Below are 27,999 nucleotides of genomic sequence, written 5' to 3' on the forward strand. Positions count from 1 at the left end.
AATCCAGAGCCGACCGACGCGATATCATTTAAAAACAACTCAAGCGTTACCCAGGCCAAGCAGAACATGGAGAAGTAAGTACGCTCGGTGCGTCACGTCTTGAATAGCAGACGCCGGTAAAAGCTTATTGCTGGGAGTTCTGTATGATATTCGCAACGGCATCTGCCTCCCCGGGGCACAATAGAACATTTATTTATACATCACTAAGAAAGCTTGATGGATAGCAAGAGCTGTCCATGCATCCTCCTAATCATTATAATCTTGACTTTTAAACCACGTGCTGGTTGGCAAACATGGACACAGATGTAACCCAGTTGATCCCTTTTCTCGTGCTTTAGCGGACACTTGTGATCTGTGCGAGTGGCTGCTCACCTCATCTGTGTGCGATCGCCGGCCTCACCGCGGTCTAAGACCCGTGTGTAGGAAAACGGGAACCATCCTCTCCTGAAAGGAAACACTTATGAGACAACATCCGATAACAGCGTGTCATCTTATGATACATATATGTATTTACTAAGAAATAATACTATCAAAAAAAACTAGTGTGGAAAGCCGCATTTTTTATAGTTTTAATACATTTTGGATTCCTCTTTGGCATGCCGTCTATGTAACGCCCCCCATTTCGATCCTAGCAAGGAAACTTGTTTCTTTCCTTCAAAATGTCAAATTAGAAGACACGTCCAGACATAATTCCAAAAGACAGCTCTGTCTATCTACAGAATATCAATTCCTGATGAGGGGGATTAAACGGACATCCATCTAAAACGATTAAAACAATGCCATGATGGATCAAGCAACCAGAGAAGAGATACTTCTCAGTAACAGAGAACCCTAACAGACAGGTAAGTAAATAGCTGTAGTAATAATTAACCATTAGATGGCTAAACAAAGGGCCATTTCATACATTGTGTTTGTTGGGGTTCTTACATTTTGGTCTTCTCGCTCTCTCCGTAGTGCCAACCGTCTCTGGCTTCTGGGACAAGCAAGGTGATGAAGTCTCCGTCTTTGAAGCTTAACAAGGTGCCGTTGTCTCCTGCGGAGTGTGAGAAGATGGCCTGGACTCGCGTCCTGCTGTTCCTTTCTAGGCCGGCTGCCATGGAGCTGGAGCGAGGCAAGGTCTTGTTCTCTGCTGCCCAAAGGACAAAACCAGAAGGACAAAATGAGATTGACTGCAGCTGTATAAAACCGCACTTAATACCGTTACATTTCTATGAAACCTAAAATTATTTCATTTAAAAAAAACAAAACAAACTACTACCAAACGGATCCACCTTAGTGCAGGGAAGGTGCATGCTTACCAACAGTGTAGCTGTTTTTGGGTGGAACGCTCTTACGGGCTGGGAGTGTATTTGAATAGGAATCACTGATTTGCTTGTGTGGCTGCGAAGGTGAGATCTTGGGTTGAACGGGTTTCATATCTCCCCAGTGCTCGTAGCTGGTGGGTGGTGGCCCAGACACTCCATTCATTATAGGGGTTCCTTCCTGAGCAGACATTCTCTGTGAAGAAGAACACGAAAAAAAATCACTATTGTACTAAAGAGTATTGTCATAGATGGGCAACTGGTCCGTGTCGGGGTGTATGGTACTTAAAATCTTAAGCCCACAGCAGGCTACAGGTAACTCTGTATATACTCACTCCAACGAACGGCGCAAGCTCTGGTGGCACCGGCAGAGGTTTGGCACCAGGTATGGGGTCAGAAATGGAGAGGCTGGACTTTGATGTGGTCAGAGGTCCAGAAAGCGTTCCAGATAGGATGGTGCCATTGCTGCCGATGGCCATCTGCTGCATCATCTGCAAGGCCCGCTCTGGGATTTTGTTGGGGTCGGCACAGGACTGTTGCCACGAAGGGATCTTCTGAGTGAGTATATCCTTACCCTAAGAAGCGAGAAACGTCATCAGAAAAGACTTGATGATACTTAAAGAAAATATTATTTTTGAAGAAAGATCACTTTCTATACGTTTGGAACACAAGTGATGTTCTTGAGTCTGGCCATCTATACGCGATGCAACGTCACCTGTCCTTTCCCAAGCCTTTTTACGAAAAGCAGATCTAAAAAACCCCACTAGATGGCAGGAAAGGCTTTGGCGGAGGCATCTTCCCTGGCAGGAGCGAGGGCTTTTCTCTTCCCCTCCCCACCTTCCAGCCAAGTGGCACTGCATCTCGCTGAGTAAGAAGCATGTGGGCAGCACAAAATGTGTGAGTGGGAGTTGGGAACAAGGCTTTCATTTTCAATCGCTCCCCCCCATTCTCACTCCCGCCTCCTCCTTTCCTTGGGAATAGGTGGGTTGCAAATACAGTAAGTCGCTCGCTCAGCACTGAACAAACCGAGCCATCAGAGCTGGAGTCTATATGCGCATTTTTAGGTCTTTGCCCTTTCACGGGCCAGAAAATATTCTGCTTTCTATGATACGAGAAAAAACAAGCTTTGAAATGTTATCCCGAAGCACAGATCAATAAGCAGATTCGCACAAAAAGGACGAGTCTTTATAACTATTTTCTATTATAGCTCCACAATCCGGCCATATGCCTGGAGAAATCACGCAACCCAAATCAATGTTAACTTTAGAGAAGAAAAAAAAAACAGAAATAAAGTGAAAAAGTGGTTTTCTTTAAACAGGGCATTGATTTTGTCCCTGCGGCAGACCCTATCGCACTAAGCAGAGCAGCAGAGATCATGCACTCCTTACGTCTTTATGGCAGGCGTAGCCAACAGGTGGCCTACAAACTACAAATTTCAAGAAAATGATCATGGGTGGTGTTAAAAAACTGCTAGCAAGCAACTTGTTGGCTGCTCCTTTTTTATGGTATAGTCCAAACGAGTGTTTCGTACCTTGCCATGGTAGGCAATGGAGTTCTTTGCTACCGCACACTGTTTCTCCACCAGGAAGCAGTACCTCCGTCTCTCTTCCGTCAGCGCGGTTTTGTACCCATCCGAGACAAAGCTTTCCAGTTCGCCCTGTTTGCTGCTGATGGCTTCAATGTACTGAGGAAAAAGAAATATATTTGTTACGTACAAAACATTGACCTGGGGTATGGAAGACACATCTGCATGGGGTTCCGTCAACCTAACAACTCTTGTTATATATGGCATTAGTTCCTACAGGCCCAAATGTACTGGACCCTTTTTCTCGGTAGATAAGAAAACAACCCGTTTGCCGTTTCTTCCTTATGTACAACATACACAATGTGTGGGTGGACAGCCAAAGTAATACCAGTGATAAGTTTTAATAATACAAAGGGCAGAAGAGCACATGTGCAATTGAAATATCTTATTCTTCTAAGAATAAAAGAGAAAAGCAGACAATGTGTTAAAGGGAAAGCAATCACAAAAGTATGTGCAGTACCATACTTACCTAAAACATATCCCATACTTAGATTTTCTGGGCACGTGTCAAAAACTTGTCAAAGCCAACTATAGGTGGCAATAAGGGTAACCTATTCATCCCCTTTTAAAAAGGGACTTTATGGGGTTTATTAAAAACAAACAAAAAAAAAAAAACAGTTTGTGGGTCAGCTGAAAAACTGTTGAGCGACTGAATGCGACAGCGCTCAAAGTGAGCACTTATACAGTCGGCGTATTAAAACGCCTGAACGTCTGTTCGGGCATTCCCTTTCTTGTAGCATCGTCGCTAATCTTATAGCTACATATGAGTCTCAAATAAATGTTTGCATAACAACAACGTAAAGAGCATATTTGTGTATTTTGTGTATGTCACTGGTCATAATAATTCTATAACATTCTTCTTTCTGTGACTTCACTGTTAATCCACGCAAATAGAGATGGTGAGCAATTCCACTTTGTAGCTAACTTTTGATACTTTAACATAATTACATTGCCTGTGAGTACGTGATTCTATCGCAGGATCTTCGATTTGAGTGAGAAAGTGTGACCGTGCCAGCCTACATTTAAGTTCATTAAACATCAGAAAATTAGTACAGAGATTTCTCCTTTCCCTTCCCTGGGGCGATTGGAAGAAAATGATCGTTGAGAACAAAGAGAAGAAAAATTAATTAGATAACTCTGCATTCTCCACACATGGCCTCTGGAACCCAAGATCTAATAAATATAAATATCTATACGAGCCTCGCTTATTAAACTATCCCAACTTCAACCAAAAGGAGGGGGGATTTTTAGAACTAGAGGTCATAATCTAAAACTAGAGGTAGAGACGAGACAGAGGTTTGAGCAGGGAAAATGGGCAGACTAGACGGGCCGAAATGGGTCTGACCCATTTATTCATAAAGCCAACCTCTCATTTGATGGTCGGCTTTATTTCAGTACTGGTCAAATGTGGCCCTCAGACTTTTGGATTCTACTTGCAATTGTTTTCACACCCAGCCAGAGATTGATAAAACAGCTGGAGAGCAACACAGCCTCCTGGTGACCAGAAAGAAGTTGGACTTAAGATGACATCTGTCATATCATCGGGCGACTCCGCGTCTCTGACAGACGCATTTCACGAGCACTCATGGGGGGGGTAGTTGCAGGCTCACGTGACAGCCGCAGGAATAATCGCACTGAAACGGAGAAGGCTTTGCTATCGCATTTCCAATGTGACAGGAATAAGGAGAATCCCACTCGTTGTGTGACTTGAGTAAATCTGCTGTCTCTTATTAACAATTCTGTTGCCATAGGAGCTGCTAATTTATTCAAGTGAAAGCAAGAGTTAACCCTAAGCAAGCTGTAGTGTAGGCTCTAGGTGATTAGTCGGATTTAGGCAATGCCTAGTCCCTCAACACTCAAACCCTGCACAGAACTGCACTGGTATTGAAATAAACTTCCCATGCAGTCAAACCGTGAACTCACGGAGTCCCTGTGCCAGGAGCAGGATTAAATCTGTAGCCAGGGTGGGATTAGACTCCCCGCCGTGTCCCGCAAAGTGGGTTTTGTTTCCTGCTTCCACTTTAAAGTTCCCAGATCGGATTCATTCACTGCGACTGGGAATAGCCGAGTCAGCAGTCTAGGACCACAGAACAAACAAAATGCCGGCGTCCATTCTGGACACCAAGAAATTTGCCAGTAAAAGTCCACGTTTTTTATTAAATTAAACTGTGGCGCTGTAGCGCTCCAGGGAGGCCATTTTTTCTCTGAGTAACGAAGCATTAGTTAGCTCCACCGACTTGCTGGCAGGTTGTGCCAGTATCCACCTCCCAGCTCATATATGGACAGTGGTGGGGACCCCCGGGCCAGCATACCTAGGAACGTTCCTTGTATGGAATATATATATGCTACACTATATATTACGCATTTGGTAGATTTAAATAAACTTTGATATGATAAAGTAACAAGCGGCGAGGACAGGGATCCATACACATGTATCAATTCAAATGACACTTCGCGGAGGGTATGATTCCACCCCTTCATCTCTTGTGAAATCAGACGCCGATATGATGATCAAAGTGCCATCCCTCATTAGTCCTCTCTGATTTGCTGGATAAGTACCGCTCTAGTGCTTCTTACAGCACCTTCTACAAGATTAATCATTTTAACAAATCTAAGGGAGAGAAGAAGGCGAAAGAAGATCAAATGCTCATATATATATATATTTTTTTTATATACGTAATATAAAAATATATAACATAAAACATATATAGTAATATATATCCATATAATATAGTATTATATATCTATATAATATATATAGAAAGTTTGTAACACCGCTACTTCTAAAACAGGGACAAATAATGAGGCTTTTTCCTTAGTGGGTGTGGTTAAAGGTGGGGGGTGGGGCTTTGTGGAAACATTAAGGCTGTGGAGCCCTGTGATACCCTCATATCCATACTTCAAAGGATCCAGTCAAGTCTAAAATGCTAACCGTTTTAGAAAATGAATAAATATGATTATTAATATTATTTATTTTATAGGTTACCTGCAAGGTCAAAGTACAGCAGCTGTTCCAATGAGTTCATGGAAAACAAATCATTAAAAAAAAAAAAGATTCAATGAAAAGAGCTCTTGTTTCCCCAACAATCACTCAGCAGAGAGCGAGAACGTTCCGAAAGCAGCAAAGAATGCTTCTGTAACCTGTATATGCTATATGAACACATAGCTGCCAACAGTCCTGGCAACCATCATTTATGATGGCTACCAACTGTCCCGATTGCACACACACAAAGCCCACTTTGGACACCGTACAACCAGATCTTGTGATGTCATCTCATTGTGGAGTGGAGCCAGGCATGACATCACTTGCTGTTGGGGGTCTGTTGTAGGCAGCTTCCACAACACACAGAGGGCAACATGGTATTAGTGATTTTTATATGTAATATTTTTAAAACTCATGTATTTCTATGTTGTTCTACAAAACGTGGAGTATTTATGAGAGAAGAGATTACCCACGAGCAGGGAGGTTCATTACATATGTTACATATGATGGAACATATTAAACATATCAAAACCCTGCAGATCTCCATCCAGGTCCTCCTACTGCCCACCCCAGCGTCAGACTGTGGGAAGAGACGCAATGAATTATGCCACACAATGCCACATATATCATAACACAAGCGCAGGCTGACAGCAGAAGTGTTGTGACTGCTCTAAGGCAGAGTACCCACAGTCATACTTCATTAGGTTCAGCTGAAAGAGGATTATGTGATCTGTCTAAAGAGATTTTCGTCCGCGGGTTGACTGTGAGAAGTCTCTGCTCTCTGTCTTTGGGCTTTACAGAGCAGACACCAGTCAATGGACATACGGCCAGAGGTCACCCAACTGGGCAGTGGGGAACCGGAAAGACCACTCCATGGTTGGGTTGAGATGTCTGCTGAGTCCGGGGCAGACCTGAAGGTCATCCCAGTTCTCTTTCTTTTTGCTTCCCAAAGAAAAAGTAAAAAGTTACAACGAATTAAACTTATGAAGCTTATTAAGGGCTTTTAAATCTACTATTTTTAGAATAATTAACTTCATTAATTGAAAGCTACAAAGGTTCTTCAAGTCATTTGCTTGTAGATAATTACTTGTGAGGTGTGGGAGCGCGGGGAAGGTATTCCTAGGACCTCTTAAAGAGGGCACCCCTCCCCGATTCCTTACTAAACCTTACATATCCCTACGTCCCAAAATCTGAGTTGCTGTCACAGATTTCCCATCGTGGGACTCTATAGAAGTCTTTTACAGACCAGCAAATCCAAAACCCGCTTACCATGGAGTACACGCAAAAAGGAGCAGACTACGCAAAGATATGATGTAAGTAATTTTTGCTTTACTGAAAGGGTGGTCGGTAAGTGGAACAGTCTCACGGTAGTAGTGGTAACACAACAGGGATGTGTATAAAAGGTTGAATGAATCTAAGATAAGACCAAGAACCGTTTAAGGTTTGAGTCTTTACAGCAGGAAAATGGTTCTTATCTGCCGTTAGATTACGTTATGATATCCAAATCACAAATGCAGAAAGAGCAGCCTTTAAAACGGAAAAGACAAATCTGGGATCTGCTTGGCTTAGAAACAATAAAAATATATATATATCCCTTTGCCAACCCCCAGAACGCTTCATTAAATGAACGAGAGGCATATTCTCCAGGGGAATGACACCGTGCAGCTGCTTTCACCATCTTTAGAGCAGCGACGGCTGCAAAGCGGCCTTTGGGGGGGGGGGCTGTGGCCCTACATGGTGCAGAATCCGACACAAAGGTGAGGATTTCTATAAACACAATGTTTAGGATCTTACAATATATAACGAGAGTGATAGCGAGGCTGGTAAAACATTGTTCTCCGAGTCACTAAGAACTCATGGGCTTCCAAGGGACACTCGAGCCATCTTACGCACTATGATCACTGAGAGGTCCCCTTAAATATCCATGGTGTCCCCCTTACAAGTGCATGGGGGGATTCTGCAGACCCCCCGTACGCATTTGCCCTTTTCTTTACTACCCAGCTAGTTGCCATGAAGGATATGTGTTCAGCCACCAGTGATGGCATGTGACGGTTACCACCAGTCATCTCCAGTGATGGCTCGGCAAACAATTTGGAGAGAGGGGTGGGCGTCTAATGAGAAACTGGTTTCAGTGGGAGCATATTCATGCCACTGATTGGCTGCTTTAGGCATCCAATCAGTGGAGTGAAACAATGGAGCCCTGGAGCTGCAGCTTCTTTTTAAGGAAAGTAATTTTTCCTCTTTTTTATGGGTTCAATGAATGCATACGAAAATATTTACAAAGTAATATAAATATAATATATTTATAATATATAAAATAAATATAATATAAAGAGAAGAAACAATGACAATGCGATCGATACCCTCCTTTACATACTGCAGGACAGCACTTTTCATATGCTGGTCAGCCACATGTCAAATTTATATGTCCCCCCCGCCGGAAAAATCGTCACCCTAGGCTGGAGATTAAAAAAACAGCAAAATAAACAATCTATACTTAAAGTCTCCTTAGTATTAAGTCTTCTGATAATTGAGGTACCGGTAAGGTCTCGCGCCCTTTAAATATGTATGATCTCCCTAGCATAATCCAGGCTGGGTAATCACCTTATTATCCGGCACCTGCTGCCACCAACATACCGAGCGCTGACACAAATCTGGCGTCGTAAATTATTACAAACAGCGCGGGAGGAATTTTTTTTTGGGGGGGGGGCTTTGGGTTCAAATACATATAATGCAAGGAGCAGCTGTGTTTTTTCCCCCAATTTAGAAGAGGAGAGGACATGGCACCAGACGGAGAGAGAGAGGGCACGCAAGGCTAACAAAACCATAAGCCGTTTCATTGTGTCTGCTGGTAAGAAGCTTTAGAAAGGAGGGATAGTGACCTGGCGGTAATTGCAAACTATTGTAACTTTAAAAAGAAATAAAAGCGAGATCAATTAATACGATTTCTGCAGAAAGAGCGCTTTTTCTTCTATTTTGGACTCTTCTAAACCCTTAGAAATACAAACAGCCGTCTATACGATTGACTAAAGATTACGTGAAGATCTTTGCCAGATCTAGAGATTATACTCTGCAGACGTGTTTATGAGCCTGTATCTAACTATTATTGACTACTGGTGAACTACAACTCTCATCACTCCGATGACCAAGCCCATCATGCACACTTTGGATCAACATGGAGTTCAATAAACATACTTGGGAAGTCTCGGGGTTTCCCGGTGCGATAACCTGCCGCTCACCAAAACATCCGCAGCTGAACAATCCTTGGCGTATGAAGTTACAGATAACACGGTGCATTCCTACAAGCACATTTTCTAAACTATCTCCCTGCTTCCAGATTTTTTTTATAGAACGCTATTCAAAAGGCAGCTATATCAGATGGAAAAACATATAAAACAAACAAACAAAGAACATACGGGAAGCAGTAACATAGATACAAAGTTTAGGGAAATCAAGTTTCCGAAGGGATGCTGCTTTTATGGGAGGTTTTATTTAATAAAATATTAACGCCCGGCTTTCCCAATGCATAGAGTCTCTTTCTGACCCAAGACCAGGCAGCTTGCCCAGCAGGGGTTCTGGACCAAAGATCCCGGAGGCAAGGGAAGAAAGGACTTGGAAGCGCGAGTACGGGATTCTTGGAAGATCCTGTCCCTTTAAATGCAATCACTCTCCTCTGTACCTGGTTGTCTTAACACAACATTGGGGGTTCTAGATGTGGAGACTGATTTCCTCTCTGTGAAGAGGGGGTTCTAGATGGGGGGAAGCTTACCTGCATTTCCTTGTCTGAATACTTCTGGGGATTCTTGCTTCCTTGGCTCTTTTTCCGCAGTTTCTTCAGTTCTCCTTGGCACTTTTCCAGGGCGTCCCCTTTGTTCTTCTGTTCCACCTGATATTTCTTCAGAGCAGCCTGCGTTGAAGCAACGGGTTGTGTTAAACATTGCGGCGCGTGTCGGAAGCGAGTTATTAGACGGCTAACGTTTCTCTCCATGCCGTCTGTCATATAAAAGATGCGGACTCAGGATATCCGTTTCCCAAGCAAACAAATTACGGCAGTTAAAGCGATCCGATAACCTAACCTGAGCTATTAACGGAGCTATTTTGGCTTAGTGACACGAGTTGACTGCAGCAACTCATTGACCGAATTTCCTCTCCTGATGTCCTCTCTCTTCTTCTTCTCACCTGCCCTTAACAAGTCAACAACCTAACAACAGGACGGTAACAAGGTAATGGGCGTAGTAATTAATTTGGTTCTGGAGGAAGAAAGTGAGGATTTTAGAACCAGAAACTACTGAATATGCCAGTATTGGAACCCTTTTGGTTCTCCGAGGTCCAAATGTTTGTTAATCACAGGTTAGATTAAGTCCAACAAAGCACATGTAGATTAATGGGTGACAAGTCCTCTTTTAATGAGCGAGACTGCATCTTCCATCCCAAGAAACGTGTTTGACATGCAGAGACAAATAGATAAGGGCTGAATTATAATAATTAATAACCGGGTGGAAGAAACATGCAGTTGGTGACTCCCCCGTTTGGTTTAATAAATCTCCCATGAGGCTCAAAACAGGTTGGACCGGGTTTAAATGACAAAAAAGATCGTTGGCGGTGTTTGGGACGTACTCTATAAACAATGTGAGCTAATGGACTCGCTTCATGAGGATTATATAAGAGTCCCACTAAGAAACCGGGAGGGTGGCCAGACCCTAACATCGGTGTCACCTGTAAAAACGCATCATGCCACTCGACGATCATTTATCTGCCGCAATGGTTAATGGGAAAATCTTTTCTTTAAAGTGGGATTCCATTGCTGATTAGACCATTCCATTGGTTGCTATGGCGATGAGACCACTTTTCCAACTTGGGCAATAATCACTTATTACATTTAAACCTCATACAGCTATAATGTTGTTTAATTAATTAGGGGGAACCCTGACATTTAAGCAGGATTAGCCTAATCAAAGATTGAAATAAGGAATTTATGCGCGTGTCGTTGGACCAGCTCTACGTCTCCAAGAGTCTCGGAATAACCCGAAAGCTCCCACTTCTCCGTCTGCTTTCATTTACTTTGAAGAGGAAGATTTTTAGGGATAGCAGACAGGCACTGTTGGATGTTGAGAGAAAAAAAAAATGTAAAAAAAAAAATTCACAAAATACTTACACTAAGATACCTGGCATCCAGTTCCACCTTCTGTTCCAGTTGGGTAAGTAATTCATTGTGAAAAGATTTCAGCTGGAAACAAATAACGACAGGTCAATCTTTCAGCTGCCCTTAATAATCACATTCTGTATGAATACGATACGTTTAGTAACAATTAAGGATCTTTTAAGGGGGTCTTGCCTAAAAATTATTTCATGGTTTTATTTTCATTGTTTCAAGACAACGCCAAAGACCACCTTACAGTAGGTATATAAAATGGCCAAATTAAATGGACCAGATGGCTATTCATGTTGTCCAAATGGCTAGAAGAGTTGAAAGCAATGAAGAGTTGAAAGGTCTTCTGCGTCCGACAAATAAAAAAAAACTCAGAGGGCTCTTCTTCAGATGGAGTCTTTGGTAGAAGCTGCTACCTTTTAGTGGACCAACACAGAAAAAGATGTGTAGGCACATAAGCTTTCCGGCCCCAGATCTTTTTTGGTATGGACGCTGAGGCTTGCCGTAACACTGCACTGAATAGAATAATGATATCGTTTCATTACTCTAGGTCTTTATGATTCAGAATAGCCTTTTTTTGCCGAGGGCAGACAGAAGATACAAAAAACATTCTGCCGAGATCACGGTCTGTATGTCTACATGGCCTTTAGCCTTTCAAGACTCTGAACCATAATGGGGTTAATCCGTTTCTTGCTCAAGAAACCCCGCGATGTACGGTTCCCCACCGCAGGGACTCCTGGCAGCCGGGCAAGAACAGGAATGAGATGCAGCGACGGGTCTGCCCGGAAGGATGAAGCAGGAACCTGACTGATGGATGTGAACAACAGATGGACTTGCATATGGATGTGACCAGACAGAAAGACAGGCAGGTGGAAAACGAGGGAGAGCAGGCATCGAGGAACGAGCACAGAACTGACAAGACTAATTGGGGAGGCATGAAAACAGTGGAAATGCGGCATTCGCTTGGTGTTAGCAGCCCCGGGCAAGTCAAGCCTGCTGTATGAGAAGCAGAGAAGCCATTAGTGGGATTGTTCCTTAATGACCATGCAGAGATATGCCGGCAATGGCTAAAGGGCTTATATCGGACGAGAGGAACTCTCTCTCTTCAACAAAGAGTCTCTGGTTGTGTCCACACCAAGTGGCTATCACTTATTAGCTAGGGCAATTAGGGGACGAGGGAATAGGTTCCAAAATGAAGACGGGTTTGGGAATGAATGATTTAAGGAACTGTCTAATATACAACACATACAGCGAGTATAAAGCCTACAAGGTGATCCATACATGATGCTAATGGACTTCCAAACGTATAGATCAAGAGAAAATGGGTTTTGAATTTGTCTGCGCGTTTACCTTTCAATGACATCGCCACGGGGCATCAAATACAAGTGATGTATTGAATATGGTGCTGCATGATGATGTCACAAACGAGATCCAACAAATTGAGTTTTTCACTAAAGTTACAGATTGGTTTGCCGTCTTCCATACTCTACACTCACTATGTAAATCTATTAGATAACAAGAGTAGCCAGGCCAATGCTCTCAACGCAAATTAACCACACTTTCTTTTGGGGGGGGGGCCCACTCGCTCAAACTGATTTTAAACCCATCCTTTATGTTCAACTTCAAGTTGGCTTAGCCAGGCTGATGGCGTCCAGCGTGGTAGGGTCCAAACATACGTTTCTTTTATAGATGCTAGCTTACGATGTGTCTGCCGCCCATTTAACACTTTCATTACAATATCTTATGTAATAAACTGGTTACTCACCATGTCCTCTAACTGGTTCTGGATCTGCCGATGAACTTCAGCCATCTGGAAGAGAACGTCCCCTGATTCCAGAGAAGGTCAGACGAAGACATCAAATGCATAAAGAGACAAGACAAAGAACATCCAATTAGAGGGCGGCTATGGTCAGTTTGCAGTCTTCATGCAGCAAAAAGGAATGAATAATCTAATATAATAAATAAAAAAAGAATCTTAATAAAAAACCAAAAGGGAATGGCAGTGATGAGAGGTCAGGCCTGGTAAACTCTGGGCTCAAGGAGGATTTTTTTTTTCTGATGCGGTATTCAGGTAGAATGAATATTTCTAAGCAAGATGCTACATTTTAAAGCATGCAGATGAGGAGCAGGGAGCTTCAGATACCTACATGCTGCCTCTTCTGAACAGGTAATGCGATAAAAAGGGAACAAAAGAGCCAGGTGAGCTTCAGACACGTAAACCCCCCATCCTCCGTTACTCTGTATGGAGCAAGGCATGAGCCTCAATCATGGTTGAGGATCCCGTCGGCGCAGGTATGGACTGGATCGATCACTCTACGTCTACTCAAGTCAACGATATCTCAGCACAGTTGCATCTGGTGGCTCAGTCATGTAACCCCCCCCCCAATTAGACTATTGCAGAGGAAAACTCCTGAGGTCAAGCGATAAGCTTCCGAATTACAAAACCCCATACTACATTTAACTGGGGATCCATAACTAATCACCACTATCACAATCCAACAAACCGATGTAGCCATACCGTTCCAAGAGAATATGAAGCCATTACTTCAACTAGATACCATTTATCGGGCCAACGTTGATAAAGTCACATCAGCTTCTTTCAGGTCTCTTCTTTAAATTCAATCTAAAGCTCTGGGATCCTGAAACGTTAACCCAACTTAAAATATTTTTCTATGTTAATCTCGTAAAAGGCATCGTCTCCGACTAAATACGATAAACAGGGATAGCTTTCTTCCCATTGGTTACTAACAAAACATAAGAAATTGTTACAATGTTATGAAAAAAAAGAAAAACCGACCTTAAAAAGTAACATGTACGTTTTGTATTATCTTTTAAATGTTTTGGAATGTTAAAAATTGTTTTAAAACATATTAGTTTTTTTTTTTTTTACCAATACATTATGCTAGAAAACTCAACAGCGCATGTATAGGTCGAATGCTATATTCATCCCGTTTATTTGCCCCCCACGCGATCTGCGATGTGTTCGGACTCGTAATGCAGCGCATGCCCGGAACTGTGTGCATATTGTATCGTGGAAAGAAAGGTTGAGCGGCGTCACTGCATGTACTAGTTCTCTAGAAACCTGTGTGGTTTCCATGGTAACCCGCTCCCGTGTTGTACTTGCCACGATTAGGCTTGAAAACATATGTGACTTTCGTACTAGAACAATATGTTTATTTACTAGGTATTAACTGCCTATTGTTTCACTTTGGAATAAATTATCTTTCTCTAGTGCCCCTCCCTTTTTACACTATGACATCATCAGACATCCTATGACATGTGAAGGGGGGTTTTCTATCTCCATTTGTTATACTGTTCTCCAAAAGGTATTTAAAAAGGTGTTTGCATGACTTATTTAATTGGCTATTATCTTTGGCTCTGATGAAGGCCATACCTGGCCAAAACGTTGGCACAATAAATTTACTTTTTTTTTTTATTATTATTATTATTTAATTAAATGATTTATTATTTGAGTATCCGTATTGCTTCATAGTGTATCGCGGCTCTGAGCATCTCACTTGGCAGCCATATTTGCATTTTTTATTTCCATATACGGATGATTCCGGATAAGAATTTTCTAGAACTTTAATTTCTGCGCTGCAAAGTCATTTGCGCCGAAGGTGCTTTTTAATCTACTTTACGAAACAGGTAACAGAAGTCGGTTGCAGATATTAGTTTTAAGAACAGCTGTGCTGTTTTATAAATGTTTAATAAATGGGTTTTTTTTGATTAATATGTTTTTTGTTTTTTTTTGGAGTGGAAACAATAACAATCGGATTAATTAAAGATGTTCTAAGGACCCAAGGCACCTGAGCTTCATTGTTGTGGAGGAAAACCCGCACCGATCCTGCAGCCCAGCATGTTGCAAGCAGAAGCGATCTATTACCGGGCGTCCCCGGGGATGAGCCGCGGATCACCCGAGTGGCAGAGCAGGTTTTTTTTTTTTTTTTTTGGTCTAATGCGGAAAGTCTGCTGGGACTCGAGTTATTTAGATTATTACACGAAGCAGACCTTGACAGGGGACCGTGCTTTAAATTAAATATGCAAAGGTTTTTGCTTAAATCCTCTGCTGACGAACGCGCTTAATCTCTCTTGCAAGGCATGGAGCTTAATAAAGGGGCCGGAGTTTTGGTAATTTGGTCCTGGGGCACCTATAAGATGACAAAGTATGACTCCCTGATAAAGAAAAAAGATATATAAAACCAAAAACAAACAAAAACAGCATTCCATATAGAATTACACTGACAGCAATCTTTCTGCTTTTCTGGAGGGTGGGAGTATTTTACTGTATGAAGGAGTACAGAAAAGATCCAGAAAAGGGCTACTGTGGTTGATTATTGCTTGGAATTCATCACTTTTATTTTAAATATTTTGTTGTTGTTTCATTCAGAAGACAGTTTTGTCAACCATTAGGTAGAAAAGGAGGTTGTAGGTCGTTTGTTGTAAATTTAAAAACTTTTTTACGTTAAAAATGTTTTATCCAGAATAATTTTTTAGATGCATGCAACAAATCCAGTTGTCAAACTATACACTGTCCGGTCTTCGCTGGGTAGCTGTACAGGTAACAAGAAGGTGGCTTGCTAGGTGCTAACCGGCAATGCCTTGCGAGAAACCTCTTTACCTGCCAGAGCCGGGGGACGAGCTTGGAGCAGGCAGACCATGGAGATATTTAGGACCATGAGATACCTTGTGGATAGAGGCTGGGGGTAACGGCTCAGCAGAACCTCAAAATGCATGCACAGCATCCCTGCTCCGGCTAGCTTCAACAGAGCGCCGGGGTTAAACACAATGGTTTTATGCAATTTGCTGATCTCGACAGAACGGACCGGGCCATACTGAGTAACCAGCACAACGTCAGTGAAATTTGGGGAGGAGGCTGGATTTGATTCTGTGAAACGTCTTTTGAAAAGCCAGATACGACTAATCCTGGAAGGCCCTGATCAGTGTGATTCCAGCAATGGCCTCCATGCTGTCGCGTGGGCCTTTCTGCTTCGCTCTTTGCCCTACAACACTTATCTTCTGCCCCTGCCCTAATTTTCTGCTATTGTGGGGCAGTCTATTGTGTAACTGTAACAACAACCGTCTTATATTACAATGTACTTGATCTGTCGCAATCACCCATGTAGTCTTAGAACAATAAGCCATGCTCCCACTCACAATAAAGTTCATCCACATCGCAGCCACATCAAGTTTGCAGTCACATCAACTTTATAGTCACATTTTTTTGTTCAAATACAAGCAGAAAGTCAGCAGATCTCCTGTAAAAAGGCATGAAATTGCCATTCGGATAGTAGACGTCCCACTTTCATTGGGTGACATATTTTGTAACTCTTTGTAAGACCCCTGAGCAAATTACCAGTTTGTGAGAGAGCTGAAAATGTTATTTCGAGTTAGGAAGGAAAACCCCACCGAGCTTCAAGGCTGAGACAACCCTGCTTAATGCCCTTCTTGCAGGAGGACCTCAGTGAGGTTTGCTCTTCTTAATGTATAACGTGCTCATGGATATTAAATGCTCACAGACCTCTAAATTCCCATTTTTAGGGAAAGAACACCAATATGTCACGTTGTCATTGACGTTTCCATGCTTGACTACTTCAGCTCAAGCAGGAAGCTCAACTGAAACGTCCATCGGTTCCACCTGCTCTCTATGATTCCTTGACTACTTCAACTTCCATGAAAGAACTTCCCATCAGCTAGGGACATCTGCTGAACCCATTAAGATTAGCGCATCCAAAGAATCTTGTAGATAACCTGCAAATTGTGAATTGCCAGACAAATCCATCCAACTGCTAGCCTTAGTATCCCCAAGTTTTGGCCAAACTAATACTTGGATAATATTGAATAGACTTCTGGTTTTTCTGGCGCTTTTGACTAGAGGGCCTTCAAGAAGCGGCTTGAAAAATGTCAAATGGCACAGTGATTTTTCTTTTTTAAATGAATTAAGAGCTGCCCCATTATACGGAAACAGAAAACCAAATTATTCTTTCGAGAAACGAGGTCACTGGGTTTTTTTTTTATTAATCCCATCAGCTATGGTTGGTAGAGCATTTTGTGGATCTCTCCTCCAGACATTGTCGGCGTTTGTTAAAAAAATTATTTTAATATGTATTAATCTTGTTTGGATGCACCGAGTACAGGAGTTAATTAAATGCCACCGAGTATGAGAGGTGCGATATAACGAACACGGCGGATGAACCTGTGCTAATTGCATTTAACCATATCAGAGAAATTAGAGCCCCACGACGTTCGTAAAACCAATGCTTAGTCATGATAGAGGACACTAAATTACCGGAAAAGAAAAATAAAAAAATCAGAAATCCTGTTAAATGAAACTAGTTTGGGAAGTCGGGGTCTACACGTCAGGCAGATGGTAACACATAACCAGGGCAAAAGGGGGCAATTGTTCTGGGTCCAAGGGCACACAGCAGCCTCTTACCCTGATGACTATCACCGTCCTACAAAGAGGCAAGAATACCTTGGCCAGCACAAAAACTATCGAGCCTTTAAAGAAGATGTGGCAATAGCCTTGCAACCTGTGATAAACCCCATGGTCTGCTCAATGACCTTAAAATTTGTCTTATGGGGGCGCAAGAAGAGCCTTGCAACAAATAATAGTTTCATACTTTTTAAGGAAGAAAACTACAGTATATTTAAAAAGCCCCGCTTTATTGTCCCTCTAGTGATGTGTGTATGAGAACCAGTTTTGCCGTTTTGGGTTAACCCCCCCCCCCAAAAAAAAAAAAAAAAATTTCTGTAACACCAACAATCCAAAATACTGTTTAATGAATAGATTTACTGCAGGCGGGTAGGCAGAGCACGGTCTGCAAAATATATAGGGCAATAAATATGAAACCAACGAAAGGCAGTTACGACTTATGAGATTTAAATTGGGTTCGGACAAGACGGCCAGCCCCAACATTTAAGGGCGCTCGTCCACATACTACTAATACCTTAACACTGCCTTTGAAACAACATTGCCGGTACTTCGAAAAGTCCAAACCCTTCTCAGAATTAACCCTTTATCCATGTAATGCCTAATTGTCATGTGATACCACACCAGACACCGATAGGTCATTGCCGTAGAAAGTCCTGCGTTTCGATTAAACCTTGAAAAGGAAGAACGAATGTTAGAGCTGCTATGGTTTATTTGATAGATGAATCCTTTGTCTTGTTGTGTGTTTGATATCCGCCTGGAATTTGCAAGCGTACACGGCCTGTAGACGTTATCTAGTTCCCCAGAAGCAGTGTCGCTGTAGATAAGGTGTTCTACGGGTATTGTAAACCATGAAAAATTAAACTGGGCTGCCACTTCATGCAAATAAATACATGGTTATGGGCTGTTCGAAAGGCACAAAAAAAAAAACATTAAGCAGGTTAAAATTGTACCTTTCACACAATATCATACTTTTCTTTAGCGTGTAAATATTCGTTACGGTTTTCTTATATCGGGGAGTCCAATTGGATATGGAAATAGGAAAGAAGATGCCCTGATCCACCTTCGGCTTCTCCATCTGAAACATTAAGGAGTCAAAGTGGTTCTGGCTACTGAGATCTAACAAGTCCACATCAGCGGGCGAGTTCAATCTCCGACTCGGCCCATCCACCGCTTCTGAAGCCCCACACGTTACGGAATGACTGAAAAAACGAGATCCGAATAGGATATCAAATACTAAAGATACTAGAGATGTTCTGTAATGAGAAACTGAAATCTTCATATTTCTATTTAATATCAGCATTAGTAGTCGTTTTAAGACTGAAATTCCATGGCTGGTTTACTCTTCCCAAATTAAGGTCATCCTTATTAATGCCAAGCGATTAAGTGTTTATGGGAGATAAGGGTACCAAGAGGCTCTCTCAAATGCAGAGAGGTGAACAGTTAAAAAGCTAGTAATCGGTGGACATGCACCAGAGGTTTACGTTCAGGTTTATTGGCGTCAGATCTATAGAAGTATTTTCTAGGGCTGTTCTCGGTATGGCTCAATTTAGATTGGCAGCGCCATAAGCCAAACCAACATACATCCCTTGTGTTACTCACTGTGCTGTAAATAGTTAACAGCGGGGAAAGGGCTTGGGGAATAATAGATCCCAGCATGCTTCAGCCAAAGGCAACGTGTCAGAGCCTTTGGACTCTGAAGATCAAAGAGTGCTATTCAGCAGCCCTTCTGGAATATGACATTTATTAAAATATGTTGATCTGATGATTGATGGCGTTTTATGTTTTAGTTGCAATTCCTAAAATAGCCACCAGGGGCAGGGCTTCATTATCAAGAACATCAAGCTGTATTTACATTGTAACTGTATCCTTTCTATGCTTCTTTTTATGGGATTTCTCTGCCACCAATTTTAGATGGCGTGTATTAGACATGAGTGGACGACGGTCATTGGGCATGATGTTGGACGATGCATTTTGTATTTTCGTCCGTCCGACAATACCGCGAACGATGCATCAGACTACGGAACAGAACATTGCATTTGCTTTGGGGCGCTTGGTATTTTGTTGGATGATTCTTGCTTAATGATCTCAGCGAGCTGAAGGAAAGTGTAAAACCGAAATGAAATAATAAATCGTAAATGTTACGGCCAGCGCCGAGAGCTTTCTTTCTGCAAAAACGGGATTTTTTTTTTTCTGGCGTAAATAAACGTGGGCTGCGATTTTATGTACGGGCTTCTAAATTTTTAAACGTTACTGCATGCCAAGCGATTAATCAAGTTCATTGGGCTCTAGAAACATCTGTAGCAAAATCACGGAGCGCTCGTGCATTACAATTGCACCAAAAGTCTACATATGCTACTGTCCATAATAGATGGAGATATATATATATATATATATATATATATATATATATATATATATATATATATATATGTGTGTATGTTATATTGTATATATATATACCGTATATATATGGAATGAAATAGGAAAATATTCTGTAAATCCATGTTCCGTGGTTTAGTTATGATTCTTGTGTAGAGAGAATGTAACAATTACGTGGTGTGAACAGAGAATCTATGTACCAGCTGTGCTTCTAAGTACTAGCGGTTAGAGACTCGTCTATCGAACGGTTAAATAAGACCCGCTGGCGCAGTACAAGCTTACGCCTCGTGACTCTGAAGGCATGGGCCATGCCATCTCTTATTTCCAGTGGCCATTTATTTACATTTATAGATATATTCACAGGGGTTTCTCATACCCAGCAAACATTCTGAGCTTATAGAAAAGAAGGGCATCAAGGGGGGGGAAAGAGGGGCAGAAGGACACGGGAAGGGAACCATGGCCAACTGCAAAGGAGTCACCATGAAAAGGGGATCAGACAGCTAAAAATGTATTAAAGTGAATATGATGGCCGAGGAGTCCCATTAAAAAAGACTCAAAATTCGGAAAGCCTAACCGGCCCAATTATTAGAAAGTACCCCAAGTTTGTCGAGTCCTTTCAAATTTGACAAGGCTATATGTCTTACCAAGCAGCTGAATCAGCGGGACTGCTCTTCACTTTAACCCTTTACTTTGATGTAGTTGTGGGCTAATATTTAGCCATAAAACGTGACGGAATCCCCAATGTTTATGAAAGGTATTCCCTGGGCATGCGCTGAATTCTTGCTTTGGTTTGAGTTCCAATTAATAGACACACAGACAAAAATATAGTATTTTACACTAGATCATCGTCCAACAAGACGAATGATACTGGGGTTATCCAATAACCCACGCGGCATTTCTCCATTAGTAGAAGGCAAACTGTGATGAGTGTTGTCTGTAGTGTGGACGGAGTAATGAGTGGAGGTGGGAGGAAGCCTTGCTTCAGCCAGCTGTTACATCCCAGGGTAACTTATCTACATCGCCAACAAGTTGCGGCGGTTGTTGAAACGGAAAACGAAAAACTCGCTTCTGCAGTACGTTCCTCGCCGGCGCCGCTTCTAGAAAGGAGCGAAGGGCTTTCAGTGGGTGGCTTAAAACCACTTGACTTCATAAACACTCTCGGCTCTGCGGGGATAATGGCTGCGCCGAGTCGGGGGTGGAAGGTGTTTCACTGTGAGGGCAGATTCGAAAAACTCACAAAAAGGGAAAGAATGTAAAATAAGATTTTTTTGGGGGAGAAACCACTAATTCCCTAAACGTCTTGTTTAACACATGAGATGCTCGGACATCCGCGCCTACGTCCAACAAGGCTAATTAATATATTGCTTGGTTTCCTAATATTTTCTATATAAATAGTCTTCTATTTAAAAAAAAAAAATATATATATATATTTCTATTTAAAAAAAAAAAAAAATATATGTATATATATATATATATATATATTATTTATTATATTTCTGATGGCAATTTCATAAAAGTAGGGCTTTTTTAACCTTTTGTTTAATGAGTTCCAATGTGCTGCCAAATACTTGCTAATGTAACGTTAATCCCATCCATTGCACAGGGATCAAGAGTAGGCTAGGATTTTGGGACAAAATAATAACCATGAAGTACCCTATAAATCAGTGTAAATTCCCCGTAATTCCAAAACACGACATTTTTATTCTAGACATTTTCTCATTCACGGCTGCTCATCGGCACATTACACAATGTTTGTCCGTCGAGCGCAAAGACACAAGCCTATGATTGAGGTCACCGTTTACAAGAACGGTTAAGCATTTTATAGGATGCCATTTAGTGGGCGTTCGGAGCAAATCATTTGTTTTTAGCTGACAAAATGAACAAAAAATAATTGATAAAAAAAACAAACAACAATTGCTGGTACATAAAATAAAAGAAAGCTTCAGTTTCTTACATGAAAAGGTTATTTAACATTTTTAGCAGACCATCAAAAAATATATTAAAAAGCCGGTTTAATCAGCATAGACACTCAATACCCAGAAATGGTATCGACGTATTGGGAGATAAAGAAATATATAAAAGTACCTAAATATCTAAAATCCCTATATAGTAAGAACTATGATCTGTACAGCTGATGGAAAGAAGGGAAAAAGGAAAAAACACCTTTATAGCAAACCAATCAAAATGTAAAAAAAAGTATGCTCTGCCATGAATGGGAAGAGAACAAAAGGAAATGTTTTACTAAACCCTTCCATATCCGCTTGTTACTATGGAGATGTCTATATAATGGAATAACGAGTGGGTAATATACGGTTCTTCATAAAGGAACTACATTTATATGGAGCTGCACAAAAAACAACTTTTACAAGAAAAAAATGGTACACAAATAAAGGGGGTTTTTTTACCATTAAGTGCTCAGAATCACACGTACACGCTATTCCATGCCATGAGGGCCATGAAATACGAATGAGCGTTGGATGATTTACTCGACGTGATCAACTTTTGGATCTCCTGGTGTAAAGAGGGCTATAGTTTGGGTTCGATAGGGACAGCGCTTGGTTTAGTTGGCCAGCTATGGAAATCTAAAAGGTATGGTGGGTACAACGAGAGTCTGTCTCACAAAACATTGGGCAGAAGATCTAAAAAAGTAAGACCGTAAGAGCAACTCCAGTCCAGATTGTCACAATATGCAGGAAACCAATCGAGGCAGGCTGGGCAAAGACTCAACAAGTTCAAAACGCTACTTCTGTGGAATAAATATCATGGCGTAATCTAAAACATAGACGGTGATGCCTTCTCTCTAACCGTTGCATCAGGCGGACATGACAGGGTCACAACATCAAAGACATCAAAGAGATAGCCTTGAAAAGATAAGGGATAGGATATAAATCCACTGAGGGGTTAAATGGATACAAGAGGGACACACAAGGGCAAGAAGTCATAGCTTAAAAGTAGAGAGGCAGGTGTGTAGATGTAATGATATAAAGTATTTCTCCACTGAGGAGCTGGCGGAATTCCAGAAGTAGTAGAGAATTTAAACATGCTTGGCCAATGACCAAGAAACCTTTGAGATTGTCCAGAAGCTAGAAAGAAAATGGAAGCCTAAAAGAAAGATGGCGCTTACAGGTGTCCTTCCAAAGACAGCATCACAGAGTAGGGCTTCATGGAGAATTCCTCTAATACAGGAGTCTGAAGTAACAATTGTTTCATTTTCGGTGATTTTCCTCTTTTCTGGGCTCGTGGCTCGGCCATACTTCAGTCTGTGTGGGCTGTAACATTTCTCAGAAATTCAACACCTGTCAGAGTATTTGATTTGCTAATAGCCGATTTTAAACGCCCCATCTCTGCCACCATTTGTGCCATTTTTTGAATGCATTTTTTTCACCCACATATTCCTCATAACGCATTTTACTTACACTCACATGTTTTGCAGGATGTCCGAAAATTCATATTTAACTTTTTCTTTTGAATTTGGGTATTAGGGTTTTATTGCCCAATTTCTAAATGGAAGAGCGTTTGCATTTGTACATGTTCTCAGTCTGATCCCAATCAACTACACAAACACCCTGACTCCTTATACTGCCTGTGGGACACAATAGAATGGCTCAGTCTTAATCACACAGCCTGACACTCTGGCTAATGAAAGTCTATGGAGGAACGGACTTCATTATCACTGCCATAAAGCATCAGCTCAGTGGAAAGTCACACAAAATATCACATGACTGACAGGTCTCCAGATAAAGAGGTTATTGGGGCGAACAAGATGAAAAACAGGTTTTTGTCAGTACCGACGGACATTACCGTATACGGCACTCGAGTTTATGCTCAGAGAAGAATATTTCCCCCCCATGGGATTCCCTTTTGATCAATTCAGTCTCGCCTATTAAATCTCCCATGTAGTGGTTTACAAACATTTTCCGAAATGTAATTCTCATGGAATTATGAAATGTTTTCTTTCCAAAATATTGTGGTTCTTGTTCTGAGCATTGTGTTTTTAAAGCAAATCGATTCATTTTACCTCTATTTGCCGCTAAATTAAACAAGCCAAGACTGCTTTTCTGCTTTAATCATTTTCTTTGCGGTGAAAGTTATTTTGCAAGGAACAGCATCTCATGAGGGTTCGGACTAAGCTTCTAGAGTTCTAGACACCTGGCACAACTTGCTGCAAGGCTAATAAAACACAAAAGGCTTCTGTCTAGTAAGGTTGGCAAAAAATACTCCAAACAGAGAGATGTTTGCAAAACACTACAGATACGAAAGGTCAGCGCGTCTGTGACTTTGTCGTATTTCAACCTGGAAGCAAATTTGCTTTGGGACAAAAATGGGACATTAGAAGTTTCATTAATGAGGACCAGAGTGGCTACACTATGTAGTCTATATTAACAAAAATATCGGGACACCTGACCATTACACCAACAGGGACTTTTATGTCATCACATTCTAAATACATAGAAATTAATATGTAGTTGGCCCCCCTTTGTAGCTAGAACAGCTTCCACTCTTCTGGGAAGGCTTTCCACAAGATTTTGAGGAGTTTCTCTTTGAATTTTTACCCATCCATCCAGTAGAGCGTTTGTGAGGTCAGGCACTGATGTTGGATGAGAAAGCCCGGCTCACGATCTCCGTTCCAGTTCATCCCCAAAAGGGTTCGATGGGTTTGAGGTCAGGGCTCTGTGAGGCCGGTCAAGTTCTTCCACACCAAACTCATCCAACCGTGTCTTTATGGACCTCGCTTTGTGCGCTGGGGCGCAGTCATGCTGGCATAGAAAAGGGCTTTCCCCAAACTTGACATTGTCCAAATTGTCTTGGTATGCTAAAGCATTAAGAATTTCCATCACTGGAAGCAAGGGGCCCAACGCCTGATTTCATTAATTAAGAGACGTGTCCAAATACTTTTGTCCATATAGTGGTACACAAAGCAAGGTCCATAAAGACGTGGTCGGATGAGTTTGGTGTTGCCTGGTATAGGTTTGTGTGGTAACTACACGCATACATTAACCTTGTGTCCAGAGGCATCTAACATTTAGCCACAAGTCAATCGCTGATGTGGACCACCACCACTTGAGGTACCAAGGAAGCCCAGAAGATGTATACCTCCTGCTGAAAACATTGTACAATACAGACATAATCACACATTGGTAGGGAGGGGAACTTAACAAATAAGTCTTTGTCTAGCGCTGAAAGCTCCTCTACTCACATTAATGATTACTTATCTGTAACGTTTTACCGCTAGGAGCACATTCCTAATGAAGGTGAAACAGTGGAAAATTGCGTGTCTTAATACATGACTGATTAACACGGTAGATGATACCAGCCTAGCCTGCTAAGAAATGAGGAAAGGCTGTGAGGACTGTCTAGCTCGTATAAAATAAATCAAGACACAATGAGGATCAGACTTACCAAAACATATGTAAGATACCAGCTGCCTTTAAACATGGAGCTGCAACCTTTATAAATATTAAATGGGGCAGCTACAACTACATCGTTACAGGTTCATTAGACACATACAGCTAATTATCCCCGCGTATTCTTAATGCTTTACAAAGCACGAAGGCAGGCGTCAATCAATATTTTCAGGACCGATTTCCAAGACTCGTTTTGAATTCCTTGAAAAATGATTAAGATTTAAATATAGAAAACAATAGAATAACTATATATATTGTTTTCGCACATAGTGTTATTACATCGTTAGCTAAAAATATATTATATTTTAACTTAAATTATATAAAATCGGTTTTAATAATTCTACCTACCATACAAAAAATAAAAATGTTATAAATATATATTATATATCCACAAGCGCACACACGTACATACTCACACCGATTATATATATTATTATTTTTTTTATTTATTTAAAATGAGTGGTTGGCAATTGCCTAGGGGCCAAGCAAGCGCTCATGAAGGTACATGACCGTAGAATAGTACCCACTTCTTTGCAGACCTCATGCCTTTGAATATAATTAAGACGGAGAGTTATTAGTCTCTGGCTCACGGGTGCCTGTAAACTAAATGGTGAATCGTCGGCTCCGTCACGACAGCTGAGAATACCCTTGGATCAAGTACAGGTATTCACCAATTTTTTGAAAGAGGAATGAGCGCTACAAGGACACGTCGGAATATTGCTGCAGTATCGGCGAGAAACGTAAATGTTGCAGAATATAAATATTTCAGTCAATCCTGCGGGAGAGAAAGAAGGAAAGGAGCGGAGGACACAAAAGGATTCCGTGTTACACAATAACGGGACCGGAGACAGAAAGGAACATTAAGATACGCTGCTGTTTGGGGAACAGAAAGGGACAGATTATCTCGGCTTGGAATACATAACAAGCAGGAACACGGCTTTGTAGACGCCGTAACAACCTAATTTACTGACTTGTTGCAGAAGCCATTTTTCAAGACACAACACATTGGGGTAATGACACAACCAGGGGATGCGGAGGAAAAATGCAGGGGTATATAGTTAGTAGACTAAAGGCGGTGGACGCGCGATTAAACCACAGTAATACATTGAGAGAGAAAAAAATTAAATGATCAAAGTGATAAAGTCCGGGAGACGCGCTACTTAATACAGAAACCGATGAGGGTTTGATGGCGTCGGAGACCGGCTCTTAACGCGTTGAACCCAAGCAGACCCGCGCAACAGAAAAAAAGAAACCACTTGTTCAGGCGGATGCTTTCTGCGCGAGCGGGTCCTGCCAGGATCGCAAGAGCAATTACCAGGCTTATGAAAAGCATTTATTTTACAAATCACGATTCTCCCTTTTCGCTATTCCCACGTCACCCGGGGACATCCGAGATGGGAGGTCTAGAAGGGTCGCAAACAACGAGAGTCGCAACTGGGAAATGCATCTCACAGAAAGCGGGATGTTAAAAGAACGGAATCGCCAAATAAAAGATACAGATTATCATTCAGACACCACAGCAATAACGCACGCTCGCCAGGTCTGCGATTTCAAACGGGCGGCCCTCGGGGGTTACGGCATGACATTGTTAAAGCACCAGCAGGAAAAACAAGAGCAGGATAGAAGTTGTTGGGAACAGATCTTTGATCTCCCCAACCGGTCTATTTATGCTACGGACGCTGCGCCCGCTCAGCACAGCCTCCATAGACTTCATCGAGCACCTTTAAGAGACGCCACTCCAGCATATGATGTCATATCCCGGCACCTTTAAGAGACGACACTCCAGCATATGATGTCATATCCCGGCACCCTTAAGAGACGCCACTCCAGGATATGATGTCATATCCCGGCAGTCTGTTTCGTAAAAGGTGCGCCGACTGTGGAGGGTGGCGCTGGGGGTCGATGCCCTAGGTCTTTCCCACAGTCACACTCCTGATATTTCTTCACTTACTTCTTGTATTCTCCCTCTAGATTGTAAGCTCATGTGACCAAGGCCTGTTGTGTCTGCATGGCATCTTGTTATGTTATATACCGTTATGTCCTGTCCACCCTTTGTACAGCGCTGTGGAATCTGGTGGAGCTATATTAAACAAATAATAATAATCACTAGCTTCTTAGGACACTATTAGACTATACGGCTCACATCTATCCTTTCCTGCCAACTGCAAAGGGGCTTTTCTTCCAGAAACGAAGCAAAAGAGAGACAAAGGAGAAGCTGGTGATTAATGACACCAAGAGCCAACCTAGCACTTTAAAAATATCAGTGAGTCACAAAAAAAGAAGGAAAAAATGTCTATTCTATTCTAGAAGCTGCTTAATCATTAAGAGGGAATAAGCCTAACCAGGAAGGGAAACGGATAATTTAAGGAGCACAGATACAGAAGTTACAACATGACTACCCAGAAAGGAACGTATCAGTCGCTGACACATAAAGGACAGCTCTTAAGAATTGAATCCAAATCTTTATAAAATGATTCTTTAAGATCTCACATCTGGGATTCGAAGAGGCTTACAGGAGAGTTGTGAAGGGTTAACACTGCTGAGCCTCACCTGCAAGAAGAGCTGTGCTGGCTCCATATAATGTATGGTAGAGATGGGAAATCACCTCTCCATCTAGCGTTGGCCGTTCATAATACCGAGTGAGGTCAACGAAATGAAGAGCATTGTCAATTTTTTATTGGTGTTGGATTAAGAGTAAGAAGCCATGTTGGAATACATGGGAACTCTGGGTTTGACCTGGAGTCTCCAGGTGAAGCTCTGC

The 27,999-nt window shown here is 41.8% G+C and overlaps 1 protein-coding gene across 3 annotated transcripts in view; it reads right to left on the minus strand.

Annotated features, from left to right (window-relative positions):
* The window catches only part of BAIAP2 (BAR/IMD domain containing adaptor protein 2), a 62,837-nt gene that overhangs the window by 11,706 nt on the left and 23,132 nt on the right, over positions 1–27,999 (minus strand). For all 3 annotated transcript variants that reach the window (XM_053453051.1, XM_053453052.1, XM_053453050.1), the window contains exons 4-11: positions 12,784–12,845; positions 11,025–11,096; positions 9,639–9,776; positions 2,833–2,985; positions 1,637–1,876; positions 1,299–1,497; positions 928–1,129; positions 373–444 (exon numbers count right to left, since the gene is read on the minus strand). In XM_053453051.1, coding sequence (XP_053309026.1) covers positions 373–444; positions 928–1,129; positions 1,299–1,497; positions 1,637–1,876; positions 2,833–2,985; positions 9,639–9,776; positions 11,025–11,096; positions 12,784–12,845 — 1,138 coding nt within the window. The remainder of the gene's footprint in view (positions 1–372; positions 445–927; positions 1,130–1,298; positions 1,498–1,636; positions 1,877–2,832; positions 2,986–9,638; positions 9,777–11,024; positions 11,097–12,783; positions 12,846–27,999) is intronic.

The sequence above is a fragment of the Spea bombifrons genome, chromosome 13, assembly GCF_027358695.1.
Source record: "Spea bombifrons isolate aSpeBom1 chromosome 13, aSpeBom1.2.pri, whole genome shotgun sequence".
NCBI classification, from domain to species: Eukaryota; Metazoa; Chordata; class Amphibia; order Anura; family Pelobatidae; genus Spea; species Spea bombifrons.